Source organism: Camelina sativa, chromosome 8 (genome assembly GCF_030686135.1).
Source record: "Camelina sativa cultivar CO46 ecotype springtype chromosome 8, ASM3068613v1".
In the NCBI taxonomy this organism is placed as follows: domain Eukaryota; kingdom Viridiplantae; phylum Streptophyta; class Magnoliopsida; order Brassicales; family Brassicaceae; genus Camelina; species Camelina sativa.
In genome coordinates this window covers 3,558,234-3,574,599 of record NC_141887.1, presented here as the reverse complement: position 1 = coordinate 3,574,599, position 16,366 = coordinate 3,558,234, and the positions used below count along the sequence as shown (strand labels likewise).

Sequence of the window (16,366 nt, the reverse complement as noted above, 5' to 3'; positions counted from 1 at the left end):
ATCTAATTTTGATTAGATTTAAATTTGTGATTAAACAAATATAATTCACAAATATTATAAACAATTATATCAATGAGTGTTATATATATATATATATATATTATTTTTCTTTTTTAAAAAAAATAATGAGTGTAAACCGTACACTAACAATACATATACACGTTCCTAGTGTATAATATGCATATATGTATCATCAAGTCAAACGATACTAAAAATCAATTGGTCACATAATAAAGTATATTTCGGTGTTTTAATGAAGTTTTAGTTTTAACTGTCAAACTTATAAAATTTGACTGACCAAGAAAATTAAACTTAAATGCTTCATCTTATGACAAATATCATAAAACATAAATACTTATCTCTATGATAATGGGTGATCGGACATCAGAAACGTCGTTGAAGTTGAGACGCATCAGACCATACATCGGTTAGAGATTTGGTGAGTAATTATTTCCTCAGTTCTCCATATTAAATCACGTTGCAGTAGTAAACTCTGAACAAATAAACCAAACAACCAAACAATTATATAAATTTAGTTTAGTCTTTATGATCCGCAATTTTTAAATTTACAAAGCAGGAGAAGACACTAATAAGTAAACACTCTAATAGGTTAGAGTAATTAAACAATAGAACATGAATGTTTGTTTACTAACCAACGATTTAAACAACCAAATAACAAAAAGTAATAAAACAATAAGATTCCAGCAATAAAAATAACCAACATACATGACAACGATCTCATGATTATAATTATTTTTCATTTAGTTACGTACTAATATATCATATATTATAAAACATGAACTAATATATTATATATCTCACAGAACAAAGAGAAGTTAGACATGTATTATAGTATAATATTTAATATAACAAAGCAATGAAATTCTCATCAAGAACAATCGGTTACTGTTGGTGTCAGAATACGAACCAATAATTTACTAACCGGCTTAAACCAATATACAGATCTCATGGAACAATAATTAATTAAGTATTAAACGATAAAGTATGAGGTTACTTATCTCTATAATAAGCGATAATGGTGAGACGACACTACGACGGCACAGATTTGGTGTGTTTGCTGGTTAGGGGACGTGGGAGAAAAAGAAATTCCGGAACGTACGACAACGATGGGAGAGACGAGAGACGTTCGAAGTTGGAGAGTAGATAAGTCGGAAGCTGTGACAGCTGCTGTTCAACGTCGGCAGTTAGGGCTTTTTTTTTCTTAAAACGGCCTGGAGATTGGTGCCGATAACTTGTTATAACAACATGTTTAGAGAATTATATTATTGTATTATTTATTTATTTCATAGAATATAACATATATATAAAGATATATATTAGGGTTTACAAATACACTAATGGACCGATAATGGACATTCATACAATACTTTAGATATATTCATAACAATTTGCAATAAATGATTACACCATGTCCTTTATAAATGTTTATGAATTAAAGTTACATCCACATTTCATTATTTTGAGGATAAACGACTAACATGTTTTGTAAATGTTTACAAATTTGAGATTACAAACGTAGCTTCATTTATATATATATATAAAAAAAAAACTTCACTAAAACAAATTCAAGTATGCATTTTTCATATCAAAAGAATTACATACGTGGCCGGAAAAATGAAATGTATGGTCGTGAAGTAAAGGAAAAATGTCACTATGGTTATCACGTGTCACTTCACACTATCCAGTAGACCAGTACCTAATTTCCAGCACCGCCAAGCCTAACCTTCTTTAGCAAAGCCAAAAACTCCTCAAACGACTACGCTTTTCTCAGAAATGATTGTCATATTAGATGTAAATGAGTCCTTCGCTGCTCAGTTCTCACTGATCATGAACGTCACATTTAGATAAATGAGTCCTTCTCAGTTCTCACTGATGATCGTCACATTTTAGATAAATGTGGTTTCCACTACAGGCTTTGGATTTTGTTGCATTAGAAATTAAAATTATTGTATTTATACTTCTTAATTTATCAGAGACGGGAAACAAAAAAAACAGAAAATGCTTTTAAGTAGACAACAGCCACACACCAATCACTTTCTGATCTTTCAAACCCTAAAGGCAGAACGAGAAGCAAAAATATGTGGCCCAGAAATTTTTGTATAAAACCAATGAAAAAAATAAGGAAAAAATAATGAGTGGCTTAAATCCTTCTTCCCTTTCCTTCCACATGTCCATCTTCTGTAGAACAGACGGCTTAAAATAAGAATCAGTGACATGGACAAAAGTGCACTCAAATTCATATTCTAGATTAAAGTGTAATTAACTTTCACTTCCACCCAAATATGATTTTGCAATTTATAATTGTTTATAATTTTTTTTTAAATTGTTTATAATTTTGTTCTTATCTTATGTGCTTAACCATGATTAAATAGATTATCTACACGTTTATGAAATATTGATGACGACCTAGATGATGGATAAACATTTTGTTAATTATAAATAGTTGAAGCTAATTATATAATATCATAGATACGTATCTGTATACATTATAATTTATGATGTGTGTGTTTGTATATATATCTAGGCTTACGTAATAGATTGAACCCCACTAGGCAATTTTTTGTTTTTTAGATGCAGAAGTTATTTAACTTAATACTTTCGTTTTTTTTATTTTTTCGAAAAATATAGTACAAAGACAAAAATAAAATATCTCGTTTTATTTTCACTTAGATTTTGGACTTTCACTTATACGAGTGACATCTCATTTTTTTACTGTGGATTATATTGGGATTCAAAATCGTTTCAACTCTTTGAAAAAATATGTACAGTTTTCTTTTAAACTTAAGAGGCTTGTTAACACAAACATCAACAACAACTATGTATATTACTCCAAATTTGGGATAGCTCATTTTTAGTCCGTATTTTATAAAATAAACAACTTTAGTTTTTTGTTAAAAATATGTTTCGACAAAAAATAATAAAAAATTATCTAAATTTTGATGTTATGATAGTTCTGATTTTAAAAACCATTTACTAAAAAAAAAATGTTCATGAAGAGAAGAATATTAGAGCCCCACAAAATAAAAAATGGATTGACTATGTTTGCTATTGAACAGAAAATATAGATTTGGTCTGGTTAAAAATCAAGCGTTACGAGTTTCTGATTCGAATTTAGATTTAGATTTGAGTAATTGAACGTTAATTAGGATATCTAGTACCGATTAATTATCATATATAAAATTTTAAATTATATGTGCAAAACTTACCTATAGTAATAAAAGACTACATCAAATCACTAAAAACACTTATTTTATAAATAGTTATGAAAATAAATTTATCAGTTTCAAATTTGTTAAGGTTTTACATATTTTTTAATTATTTATAATTTAGGTTATATATTATGTTTGTTTATGAGAATTTGAATGTTTTTTCTATCTAATTTCTTTTTTTTTTTTGCATTTTTGCTACAGTCAAAATTTAAGGAAATAGTAGTGAGTTTTTTTTTAAAAAATCATTTGCAACTTTATGATATTTATTAGATTTTAAGAATATTATTGATTTAGAAGATAGATTTAGAGCGATTTTAGGAAACTTATATATATTATTGATTTTATGAGAATAAACTTAATTGATTTAGTCAATTTACCACATTTTGATTATTGAGTTTTGTGTAATTTTGTAGAAATTAACATTACAAATAAAAATTTAAATAAACATAATTATAGAAATTTTGTATAACACAAATGTATTTCACAAATGTTAATATAGATTTTGGATGGACCAGAATATAGAAATAGATCAAAATAGAAAGTATCCTAATTCAATAATCCTATAGAATAATTTGGTCCATAAAAAAACATGTAGTTATAAAACGGCTAAAGAGAGATAATAGCGAGTAAGAAACAAAAAAAAAAAAAATCATACTTTCGCAAGTAGGCTTCTTATTTTTTGCCTTTTAAGTATCTTCTGGTGGCTCACATTTCTCTGTCCAGCAAAATCTTCTTTTTTTCTTTTTTTTTTTTTTAAAACAAAAACAATATTTATATTTCTAAGATACTATGTCTTAACATAATTTAGATAAATAGACACAAAAGAATGATGTAACAAAAAAAGGAAAGAAAAAAGTATGAGAGAATTCAAACTTTCTGCAGCAAATTTAGCTGTATTTAAAACAAGTAGATTCATTTAAAAGAATTAATATGAGAGACAAAACGATAATAAATCTACAAGTTTTGATATTTTAAAAAAGAAAGAAAAAAAGAAAAGAAGCTGGACACGTGGAAATGGTGGTCATTGAACGTGAGCCACAAGATTTCATCTGTTTCTCGAGCGTTCCATGGAAATACCAATAAAAAAAATCAAAATGTTTTTTTTTTTTTTTTTTTTTTTAAAAAGAAATGAAAAAAGCGCACATACCAGAAGCTGACGTGGCATCCCCTCTCCCCTTTTTGTCTTCCTATTTTCTCACCCTTCTTCCTTTCTTCTTCTTCTTCTTCCCTCCTCCCACACAGACCCACCAGCCCCCCCCAAAGCTCCACCTTCTTCTTCTTCTTTCTCTCTTTCTCTCTGCTTTTGTTCTTCCGGCTAATCAGAACCGTCGAAATTCTTCTTCTTTTAATTTGTCAACTCCGGTGAGCTTTAGAGAATCTCTGAGAGTTCCATTTCCGAGCTTCTTCTTCTCTTTCTCTGCCCCAGAGAGTTGTTCTGTTTTCCTTTTACCGAACCCAACAAATCTCCGTTTCACTAAAGATTTTTCTTTCCCCAAAGGTGAAAGCTTTAGATTGGTTCTGGTTTCAGAAGCTAATCAAGTTTTGTCGTTGTGTAATCTGGGAGCTGAGATTAATCTTATTAATTTTTATGGGATCTATTGAAACTGACGGAGAACAGAGGAAATTAAGCTGATTTTGAACTACAGATTCGTTTACCTTTTCTGCGATCCATACCTTTTTGAGTTTTTGTTTCCCCTCAGGCGAGATCTTAATCCGAGAAGCTATGGCGTCGTCTCCGTTGACTGCGAATGTTCAGGTCTGTTCTTATATATCTTTTTGCTGAATTTTCCAAATGTTCTCTAGTTTAGGTAATGAATCTAAGAGTTTAGAACATCTGAAGAAAGCTTCTAATTTGAGTTTAGCCTGTTCGGTGTATATTTCATTTGCAGACTCTTAAAAGATGTAATCGACTGTGTTTGAGAACTTGCAGGGTTGGGTTGTTAACAAAACAAAGCCAATTTGTTTTAACTGAATTAGGATCTGTAAATACAGTTGACGTTTTTGGGATTTTGTGGATTAGAGAATGTACATTGAGAAACTGAATAAGAAAGTAAATGATCCAATGCCACTTTGTTTTAAAAGGACATAAATTGCGTTTATGTTGTGAGAAGATATGTCTCCTAAAGTCCTTTTGCTTTGTGATGGTTTCAGGTTGCCAAAGCTCCTTTGAGGAATAGAGTTGAGGAGGAAACTGCAGACAAGCGGATACAGTTCAATGACAAAAGTTTTGGCGGAAATGACTATGCTCCCAAGGTTTGTTCTTTTTAACATCAACTGTCAAATATTGTGTTATGTAAAAAGTGAACATCTTTGGCTCAATTCATCTTTTCATGTTTAGATACGGAAACCATATACGATAACAAAAGAAAGAGAGAGGTGGACAGATGAAGAACACAAGAAGTTTGTTGAAGCCTTGAAATTATACGGGCGAGCATGGAGACGAATTGAAGGTAAAATAAACGATTTACTTATATATCACTTGCTACTGTGTCTTATGACCTATACAAGAACCTGAACCCTCAAATATATGTTCGTTTCACTAAACAGAACATGTGGGCACAAAGACTGCAGTTCAGATTCGAAGCCATGCTCAGAAGTTTTTCTCTAAGGTTTATACACTTATTTGCTTATATAGTATCTTTTACCCTTGTTCATAAAAAGTGTTGGTATAACCTCAATAGCAAACCTAAGTACTGCTTTAACAAGTGATTATTTGTTTGTGTTCTGACTCTGCTGTGTTCTGGTGTATTCACGCAGGTTGCTCGAGAAGCAACTGGAGGTGATGGGAGCTCAGTGGAGCCAATTGTGATACCACCTCCTCGTCCCAAGAGGAAACCAGCGCATCCTTACCCACGTAAGTTTGGGAACGAAGCAGATGGAACAAGTAGACCAGTTTCTCCGTCAGAACAAGACAACCGATCTCCAACCTCAGTGTTGTCTACTGTTGGATCAGAAGCCTTGTGTTCCCTTGATTCAAGTTCACCAAATCAAAGCTTGTCACCAGTTTCTTCTGCATCACCACCAGCTGCTCTTACAACTACTGCAAATGCACCTGAAGAGCATGAGACTCTGGTACTTGACAAAAACGAAAACCCACGTGCAAATTTATACTCACTCGAATTAACAACGATACCCACTCTTAGATGCCTAATTCTTAATATCCTTCCTTGGTTTGATCAATTTGACAGAAGCTGGAGTTGTTTCCTAGAGAGAGACTCTTACACAAAGAGAGCTCAGTCAAGGAACCAACGAAACAAAGCCTTATTAAACTCTTTGGGAAGACAGTTGTGGTATCTGATTCAGGGATATCCTCTACTCTGACAACTTCAACTTATTGTAAATCCCCAATACAGCCATTACCACGGAAACTCTCACCATCCAAAACATTACCGATAATAAAAAACGGACAAGAAGAGCTCTTGAGCTGCTGGATACAAGTACCTCTTAAGCAAGAAGATGTGGAAAATAGATGTTTAGATTCAGGAAAGGCAGTCCAAAACGAAGGATCATCGACTGGATCAAACTCTGGTTCGGTGGATGATACAGGACACACGGACAAGACCTCAGAACCCGAAACAATGGTATGTCAATGGGAGTTTAAACCTAGCGAGAGGTCAGCATTTTCTGAGCTGAGAAGAACAAACTCAGAGTCAAATGCAAGAGGATTTGGTCCGTACAAGAAGAGAAAGATGATGATAGAAGAAGAGGAACAAGAAGAAGAAGAGATTCATCTCCACTTATAACACATTTTCTAAGGTACCCGAAAAGAAGAGACATTAAACTTAATATATTCATTCAACCTTTCTAAAATGTTCACCAAAGCCTTTTGTTGTTGTTGTTGTCGTTTTCATTGTTTTGTTCGAGATGTTTGTTGTTCTTTAGGCTAAAACTTCAGCAAAATTTGTAACTGTAAAACTCTCTTTGTACAATTTTTTTTCCATATGGTTAAACGATTACGAGATGGTTTCTCTTACAGTATCTCCGATTAGATTAGGGTATTTAATTGGTTTGGTGAAGAGTTTGCTTCCAGATGAAGGCAAAGATGAAACTGGTGAGGTGGTGGTAACCAGAATCTGAAAGAAATAGAAAACAACAGTAGTGTTAGTTTAAGAGTTACTGGTGTGTTCAAGCAAATTATCGAACCAATCAAGAAACCAACTCTAAACCCGAAATTTGACCAACATTTATTAAACCAACTTACCAAAACCAAATCAGACCGGTTGACACACTATGCACATTACATAAAGAGGACGTCACAAGAAACAGCGTCGTTTTGATTCTTCAAACTTGAAAGCGTGGAGGGTGCTGCTGTGACGGGGAAGGCGGAGGAAGGAAGAGAAAGAGAAATGGCGAATGAAGCGGTCAAGTATGTATGGGAAGGAGCAATTCCTCTGCAGATTCATCTCCACAAATCCGACGTTGCTTCTCACCCTGCTCCTCCTCCTGCTCTTGTAATCACTCACTCTTCTCCTCGATACCTCAAGCTTTTTTTTTTTTTTTTTTTTTTTTTGATGGTCTGGTTTTCAAAATCGATGGTGCATATCTCTTGTGTTTGGATCATGATTGAATTCTGGGTTTTAGGGCTTTTCTTTTCTTTTCGTATTAAATCAAAATCCGATTCCGATAATCAAATTGTTACTCTGTGCTTGAAACGAGCAGTTGAATCGTGTATAACTGCAATCGCGTGCTTATGAGTTTCTTTGTTTGTTTGTTTGTTTTCTCGCGATCGCATTTTGATCAGGTGTTAGCACCAAGAATAGGATATTTGCCTCTGTTGATTCCTCATATAAAGCCTTATTTCAAGGATTCACTTCCTCCTGGTGAAGATTCAATCTGGTTCGATTACAAAGGAGTTCCTTTGAAATGGTACGTCACTGTTCATCTCTCTTTATAACTGTGAATTATGTGAGAGTGTGAGAATTTTCTTCTTTTGGTTTGCAGGTATATACCAACAGGCGTTCTATTCGATCTCCTATGCGCAGAACCAGAACGACCTTGGAATCTCACGGTGATTTTCTTTTTTTCTTTCCTCTCAAATTCATTAGCTTATGTTTGAGAGATGGGCGTAGTGTATTGTGTTAAGCATAAGCTTGAGGGCAGACTATTCTTGTAATCTAAACGTAGGAGGAAAAAAATTGGTGATCCACATTGTCATTCTCTTAGTCTGCATCTCCATTTACTTAACCACAGAAAGGCACAAATTTTAGTTTTTTTTTTTTACTACAAGTAAAGCCCATTTTTTGGGGCACCAGTATGAGCATAACAGTCACAGTATGTTGTTAGTGGAATCTTTCATTAATCTCTCTTGACTAGCAAGATGCACAAACTTTACTCTCTTTTGCCTTTGCAGTTCTTGAGCTTATCAGAGTTTTTTGTTTGCAGATACACTTTAGAGGATATCCTAGCAACATACTGATACCCTGTGAAGGAGAAGATTTTGTAAAATGGAACTTTGTTAATTCTTTAAAAGAGGTTAGTGAAGATTTCTTGAAAATTTATGGCTTTCTTCTCATCTTAACTGAAACGTTAATTACATATGGACTCTCTACACTGTTTCATGGGATTTCTCATCGTAAAGCAGTGAGTTATTTGTTTTGCTATAAGTATGTGATTTTCTTCCACATCTTGATGATGTACTGTCAACTTTGGACAACACCTAGACGTTTACAGCCATGCAATATGTCTATGATAAGTTCAGAGGGTTATAAAATCTCATATAGACTGTGTTGGTATAGGTGGTAATGACCGCAAATAATTTTGTTACTAGTTTGTTAAGTATGCTGCAAGTGGTTTTTCGTTACCTAATGTTTTAGCCATAGCCCATAACCAAACGGTAAATGATAAGCAGTTTTGACATGTTGAAATTATCCACTTATCATGCAGGCACAGTATATCATCAATGGAAATTGCAAGAATGTTATGAATATGTCTCAGAGTGATCAAGAGGATCTATGGACCTCTGTCATGAATGGTACGAGTGGTCGATGATGTTAGACATATACAATACTAGCAGTCACAAATCCATTATCATTTTTGTTACACACTACTTTTGCGTTCAGCATTTTCGATGCCACTATTTACATCAATCGTAGTATAGAGTCTGAAAACCAATGGTTTGGCAGGTGATCTTGATGCCTACACAAAATTATCACCCAAGCTTAAAATGGCAACTATCGAAGATGATTTTTCAAGAAAAGCAAGCTTGTCATCTCCACAATCTCGACAAGGTGCGACCGAGATGGATGTTGCTGGACAAGTTAAGACAGGTTTGCCAACTATATACTCAGCTGAGGAAGTTACACCTTAGTTAATTTTCTCATATTTGGAAAAGTGGTTTCAATTGGGAGTGCCATATTTATCCTAGTTAGAAACAGTCAATAGTAGTTTTCGGTCTTCTGATTAATCCTCTAAACAGCAACAACTTAACTGAAAAATAATAGTGACTCATAAATTGGTGCATCTATTTCAGTGTTGGCTAACATGATACAAAGTAATAGTGTCCGCAATGTTCTTGTGCAACCACCTTTTTCCTGATTCTCAATAATCTTTTATCTCAGCAAGAGTTCCTGTTCGGTTGTATGTTCGGAGTATAAATCAAGATTTCGAGAATCTTGAAGATGTACCTGAGATCGATACATGGGATGACATCTCCTACCTAAATCGCCCTGTTGAATTCCTCAGAGAAGAAGGTAAGATAATCACCTTAAAGATCCACATTCGTCATATTATCTTCATCGTAAAGAGATTGGCTTCTCTGGTATATAGCTGTTATTATGCTATCGACCAAAGTTTCAGTCAATAGCTTCCATGCAGAGTGTATCCAACTGAAACTTTAAGTCTCTCCTTTGTGCGATACTTACTGGTTTGTTCCACCGTTTAACAGGGAAATGCTTTACCTTACGCAATGCCATTGAAAGTCTCCTCCCAGAGTTTATTGGAGACAAAGCTCAAACGAGTGGAGAAGAAAGAAGCAAGGATGACGATACAGAAGAAGCAGATGGGTTGCTGCGGGAGATGGGTGAAATCAAATTGGCAAGGATCCAAGGGATAGAAATGAAACTAGAGATACCGTTTTCGTGGGTGGTAAATAACTTGATGAACCCAGAATTCTATCTCCATATCTCTGTTCTTGTGAAAGCTCCTCAAAGGTGAAAGTAAGGAGGTTCTCGGTGAATTGATCAAAAACTTGTTTTCTCGTTCGGTCTTGCAAAAGCCAAAAGAATCAATGATTTGTTTATATACATCTACTTTCTGATGGAAGCAGAACTCAGAATACAGAAAGAAAGAAAAAAAAGGTAGAAAGATTAGAAATATTTGATTGACTTCGTTGGTTCTGCTTTTACATTTGTTAAATAGACGATTTGTCTCTCTGGGCAAGTCTGATTTCTTCTATTCACAAGTAAGAAAAGCATGAGCTCAAGTTCATAGGGAGATATCCAAAATCACTGAGACAGATGGACATAGACAAACCATTGTTTAATTTTGGTTTTCCAGTAACAAAACAATGCGAGAAAAAACTCAGAAGCAATTTTTCACTCAATTGGATTTAGAAAGTCCAGAAAGCGTGTTGTTGTAATCTTCGAGCTCTTCGTAATAGACATCCCAAACGCATCGTACGCAGCCGCTACCGCAACAATCGCCAGGCTCTGGTTTCTCCGGCGGTGGAGGAACCGAAACCTCCTCCTCCTCCTTCTTCTTGTTATCATCCTTATTCTTCTTATCAGTCTCTTCCGTCGAAGTTTTCACAAGATTGTCGCTCTCGGTGGTCGCCATGGTCACCGGCGATCGGGAAGTGATTGAACAATTGGGGAAAGATCGTTTCAAAGGGAGGAGATGTCGCGTCAATCCAAATCTCATGCTCAAAGGCACATCGTGAAGGCTAGAAACCGGTGTTGTGGCGATCGAGATTCGAGGATGGAGATGATGATGAAGAGACTCAACAACCATATGCTACGCACAGATCAAAAATATTTAAGGTTTTTTTTTTTTTTTTGGTCCTCTCTTTTATTCTATTTCCGTTGTCTGTCAGAATTGATTTCTTATATTACCAGAAATAAACGGCGCACATTTTTTTATCTTCTAAAGTCGAAACGGCACGACATCTTCTAATTAATTTATGCTGACAATGACAAGTCTTTTTCTTCTTTCATGCTTTTGTATGTCTAGTTTCTTCTTCACTCTTCTTCTGAATTACTTTTCTCACCTCCTCAAGGCAACTTTCAAGTTCCTTTAATTCTTCAGTGTCCGAGAAGCTCTCTGTAGCCTACACACATGCACATGTCAAGCCATTTAATTCATTCTCATCAAAAAGCTTCGTAAGTATTGTGGGGATTAAGTTTAGTTTATTACTTGTTTGATTGTGCTCTTCAAATGCATCTCCGCACTCAACAGTTCTCGTTTGCTTCCTGTGGACACTGAGATCTCCATGTACACTCTACAAAGTTCCAATGACGCTCTTGCAAAATTCTTGAAATGCTTTTTGTCTTTCCACACTTCTGATCCCTGAGAGCATATGGATATATGTCGTCAAATGCTCTACTCATATATAAAAGAGTGGCTTTGATAACTTTAACAATCAATACCTGATATGATCGCACTAATTTTAACAGTGCCTCGCTGCATACCGTAAGATTTCCTTTGATTCTACTCCATCTTGCATATAATTCCCAGTTTTCAGGTGTACTTTCTACTTTGACAATCTATAGAAGAGAGAAACACATACGGACAATACAAAACCCATATCAAATCCAACAAAACGAAATTGAATCAATAAAATATAAAAAAAGGAGGATATGAAAGTTGTTGAAATATTTTTGCCAACCTGCTGAATAATTGTCCCAAACAACTCTATGTAGAGTTGTTCAGTCTTTGTTGAAGCATCGATTTCAGTCAATGACATTGATGACTTGCATGATAAATTCCTACTTTCCAATTCTGTCATCATGCGGTCCAATAAAACAGCATCAATCCACTTGTTTTTGATCAATCTCATTAACTGTTGCATAGCTTCAAAGGCCTGGAAGAGAAAAAGCACAAAGATGAAACCAACTCGTTTAGTTCGTAAGCTAAAACAGAAACAAATATACAGGGAACTAATAGCTAAAACTTTTATATAAAGGGTAGAGTAAGTTAATAGCTGCATTTACCTGATCAGTATTTCCCACATCCATAGCTACATGGCTGAAATTCTCCCACAGCTTCCAGTTGTCTCGGCTGTTGATACACAATATTTTTCAATTTCTAATTCTGATATCCTTAGCTAAAGTAACAGACCGTAAAGGATAGAGAGAGAAATACTTTAATTTAAGCACTTCTTTGTATGCAATGAATGATTCTTTGATCTTTCCCTTCATCTTAAGCCTGTACCCATAAAATATTACATATTCAGTAAATGAAAAAAAAAACATAAACTAAATGAGCAGTGAGTCGCGAAGTTAATAGTAAGGCATGCGTGAAGAAAACAATTAATTTTCTGAGCAATTTAATTGAAATGTGTAACTGAAATATGCTTACAGGCAAGCAATGTTGTTCCAAGCCTTCCAGTTGTCAGGATCAAGTTGAACAGCAAAAGTGAATGCATCCAGTGCTTTCTCAACATCAGGGACCTGTGGTATCATGTAGGGGATGTTAAATAAGTATCCCTCTCAGTCAGCATGACAAGAATTCCAATGTTGTTTATCTAATTACATTTGGAGTGGAAATACATTGCTACTAAGCTATTGGAGAAGATGAAGTAAGATACCTTAATCGCCGCCTCACCAAGATTAAACCAACCATTTGGAAACAGAGAATTTACGGCCATTGCAGCCTCCCTAAAGAACGAGAAAAAAATGAGACATATCACAAGTGACATCACAATATTACGGCCATTTCCGTTTTAGAGGAAAAAAAAAAAAAAAAAGAAAAAAAGGAAAGAACCAAATTGTTTAACATACCACAGTATCTTCGACTTCTCAAAATCACCCCGACTGTATGGGCTGCGAGCAAGAGCCCGCTACAAGATGGAGATACAATTAGAGCATGGTCTAAGAGAGATGGAAATAAAAGATTTCTCTGTATCTCAAACTACCTTAGCACGAACTGACTTATCATTTGACACTTCCAGGGCTTTTTCATAACAGGAATCCTTGAAAGTAACATCACCCAATGAACACCTGAAACCAATATTTATCATCAAATTTACTTAATGATACGATACAATGATACCTTTCTCAGTATAAACAAAGATTAAAGATATATCCGCACATTAAATGATTAAGAGTACATTCAAAGCAGATACTTATGGCACCTCGCAGCCATTTGACAATTAAGATATATAAACAACAGGAAAAGAACAAGACTAAGAGTAATATCAGAGAGTAGATTACCATAATCTTGGGTCATTTGGCCGCTCTCGAAGCCGTGCATTGATGAGATCTACAGCCGCTGATCTCTTTTTCAGGAGGCTAAAATTTCACAGCACATAATAAGTTTTGCACCAGTACATGAAAGCCATAATGGGATAAGGAGAAATAAGAAAAGCTGAATTCATCACAAAGGCAGTATTCCTATTTAAGTTTACCAGTAGCAGAAAATCATATTATCCCACAATTCCAGGCTTTCAAATATCGTGATTGCTTCCCCAACCAAACCGCAACTCACCAGAAGCTCACCGTATTCCCTGTTGTTAAAATCAAAATGGAACGATGAATAAGAGCGCAGAAAAACCTGAAAAGTATCTATACAGGCACATAAACAGTAGTATATCACACTTTCTCAAAGCAGGAATAGTAGGAAGAAGGACTGCATAGCATAAAGGGATCCGATTTGCTACTCCAGGATCGCTCTTGTTAATAGCTCCAACCTGATCAAGGAAAACTATCAGAGCCACATCTAAGGACAGAATGAAATAATGCTACAAAATGAGTGTCGTCTGTGCTAGAGAGATATACAATCCAATAAGAAAACCAAATTGATAATACAAGAACTGTTCACATATACCAGCTTATCCATTATCTCCAGGGCGCGTCCCTTTGTACGGTTTCGAGTTGATTCCCATCGAACACGTAATAAGTCACAGAAACACCGTAGCTATTCCATGTCCGAAGAACAAAAGTCAGTCAGTTTGTTTTTACTTGCATAGGTTGTGACAAAATGAAAAAAAAACGAACAGCTCCATACATCAACAATTTAATTAACTGAAAGAGTGAAACTTACAGCAAAATATGTTGATTTTTGAGCATCAATTGCCTCAATATATGGAGCCATATCCCACCCTGCAGGAAAAGAAAAGAACAGATTATATAATATAAATAAATAAAGGACATGGTTTAATTCAGTTTAACACAAGTGAGTAAAACTAGCCGACACAGAAGCAAGAGCGGACAATTGCATCTTCTCTTTCACGATCTCTGTAGTTATTTGGTAATGCCGTAACAAAGCTTTTTGAATTGAATCTCCAAGCTTTTTGAATTGCAGTCACAAATAGTAACTTAATTGTAGGCAGAATCGTTGAAATTATTCTCTATCTTTCCACCATGATGCATACCAATTTTGAGAAATAACATTGCAAATACTTTTTACATTCGAATTCACTTACCTTGCATCTCATCGTGCCGACTACCCCTTTCAATTAGAAGGCACTGAGCCAAAATCAATGCCTGTTCAATAGGTTTCAAGGGCACAGAATCTTTGCCAGCTTCACTCTCGTTGTTCGCAAAGTTGGGAGTCATATATACTGCAGGTGGTTCAATTTCCCAAGCTTCATAAGGTCCAACATCAGCTTTCTCAGAGGCCAACCTAACGTCCCCATTGGATGAGCTAGTCTTGGCTACCAATACCATCTGTGCCTTGGCATCTATCTATAGCAAGATCAGACAGAAATTTAGAATAACAAAGCCAAAATATATAACAGAAGAAAAGAAAATATCTCATAGCTTACTTGGTGAATAGTACGGAATCCAAGAGCCCCGGTAACAGAGAACTCGATCCCTGCTGCTGATTTAGCAGATTCAAGCTGCAACCTGACAATTTTACTCCTAGTCAAGACCAATATACTAACGCAAAAGAGTAGATAAAAGGCCAAGAAATGGTAAGTAATGGATGTCAGGAATGAGACCAGCAACAACTATATACATATGTGGTATACAAGTTCAATCTCGTAACTACATGAGTCAAAAGTCTCTCATTATTATTTTCTTAAAAAGAGAACCATAAGGCGAAACCAAAGTAATATGGTCAATATCCTAGGACAAAAACCTATACGCAAAGAAAACATTATCTCAACGGTAACTTACCGAGAAGGGTCAATCCTTCCATATATAAACTGCAGTACACATGCTTCCAGATGGATGGTTGACGTGATGGATGAAGCTTCATCTTCTAGCAACTTGGTAGACCAATAGCTTTTCACTTTTTCCAATGCTCCAAAATGGTCTAGAGCTTCGGCCATGTAAACTTGCAACATCTCAAACAAAGATGAAGATTGCTCGTGTAGAACTCTTTGATGAATAAGTAAAACTCTGACAAGCCACCATGAAATACTCCTAACTTCAAAACTTTCAGTTGCAGTTGTCGCAAACAACAAATCTTTCAACTTTAACAGGAGCATTCTAGCAAAAACTAAATGCTGCAGGAAACGAAAGTAGTTTGGGTTACAAAGAGTTCACTACAAACAAAAAACAGAAATGAAGACTGGGAAAGATACAGAACGAAGATAGCCCAGTCAGTACCTGGAGATTAGAAAACTTCCCAAGCAAGTCAGAACCAGCAGACATGAGCTGAATCTTAGCCCAATTCTCCCATTCAAGTAACTCCTTAGTTTCTGATACTTTAAACGGTACTGAACATTTTGTTGTTCCTTCTGTAGACCTAACAGCTCAGAAACAAAACCAAATCCTCAATGAAAATTTGCAAAACCAGAGTCCAAACTAATTTCTGAATATTAAAAAAATTAAACTCGGTAACCCTACCCGGTCAAGTTGCACCGAGTGAACCACAAAGTAGACGCGATAGCTAAGCACATCACCAGAACAGCACGGCGAGTCTTATCAATTTCATCAGAAGAATCGTTCACCACGAACGATTCGACCTTGTCGAGGATCTCCCAGTAAACTCACTCGGCGGAATCAACCGAGTCGACAAGGTCAAACTCGGAA

The 16,366-nt window shown here is 35.2% G+C and overlaps 4 protein-coding genes across 5 annotated transcripts; 2 read left to right on the top strand and 2 right to left on the bottom strand.

Moving 5' to 3' along the window:
* The first annotated feature begins 4,383 nt into the window (after positions 1-4,383).
* On the top strand, positions 4,384-7,203 carry LOC104706019 (protein REVEILLE 1-like). Its single transcript, XM_010422139.3, has 7 exons — positions 4,384-4,728; positions 4,931-4,986; positions 5,382-5,483; positions 5,569-5,680; positions 5,778-5,839; positions 5,988-6,302; positions 6,419-7,203. The coding sequence occupies exons 2-7, from the start codon at positions 4,954-4,956 to the stop codon at positions 6,971-6,973; spliced, it is 1,179 nt and encodes a 392-aa protein (XP_010420441.1). The 5' UTR covers positions 4,384-4,728; positions 4,931-4,953; the 3' UTR covers positions 6,974-7,203.
* A 289-nt stretch (positions 7,204-7,492) lies between these two features.
* On the top strand, positions 7,493-10,622 carry LOC104706015 (autophagy protein 5). Its single transcript, XM_010422134.3, has 8 exons — positions 7,493-7,681; positions 7,972-8,096; positions 8,172-8,238; positions 8,613-8,702; positions 9,114-9,201; positions 9,353-9,496; positions 9,788-9,919; positions 10,114-10,622. Exons 1-8 carry the CDS (start codon positions 7,577-7,579, stop codon positions 10,380-10,382), a joined length of 1,020 nt encoding a protein of 339 aa, XP_010420436.2. The 5' UTR covers positions 7,493-7,576; the 3' UTR covers positions 10,383-10,622.
* LOC104706016 (uncharacterized) lies at positions 10,525-11,177 on the bottom strand. The gene has a single exon (XM_010422135.3). It carries the CDS (start codon positions 11,175-11,177, stop codon positions 10,767-10,769), a length of 411 nt encoding a protein of 136 aa, XP_010420437.1. The 3' UTR covers positions 10,525-10,766.
* Positions 10,525-16,320, bottom strand: LOC104706017 (uncharacterized). 2 transcript variants are annotated; one of them, XM_087462337.1, is made up of 20 exons: positions 16,181-16,320; positions 15,941-16,079; positions 15,506-15,837; positions 15,151-15,232; positions 14,809-15,066; positions 14,427-14,485; positions 14,211-14,300; positions 13,982-14,073; positions 13,792-13,890; positions 13,598-13,675; positions 13,300-13,384; positions 13,166-13,224; positions 12,973-13,042; positions 12,744-12,835; positions 12,528-12,590; positions 12,377-12,443; positions 12,052-12,246; positions 11,813-11,929; positions 11,580-11,732; positions 10,525-11,493 (listed from the first exon to the last, which is right to left on the bottom strand). In XM_087462337.1, exons 5-20 carry the CDS (start codon positions 15,050-15,052, stop codon positions 11,377-11,379), a joined length of 1,680 nt encoding a protein of 559 aa, XP_087318463.1. In that variant the 5' UTR covers positions 15,053-15,066; positions 15,151-15,232; positions 15,506-15,837; positions 15,941-16,079; positions 16,181-16,320; the 3' UTR covers positions 10,525-11,376. The 2 variants fall into 2 exon arrangements, with proteins under 2 accessions (XP_087318463.1, XP_019083848.1); XM_019228303.2 differs by having other exon boundaries at positions 14,809-15,070; positions 16,181-16,314.
* Positions 16,321-16,366: the final 46 nt, after the last annotated feature.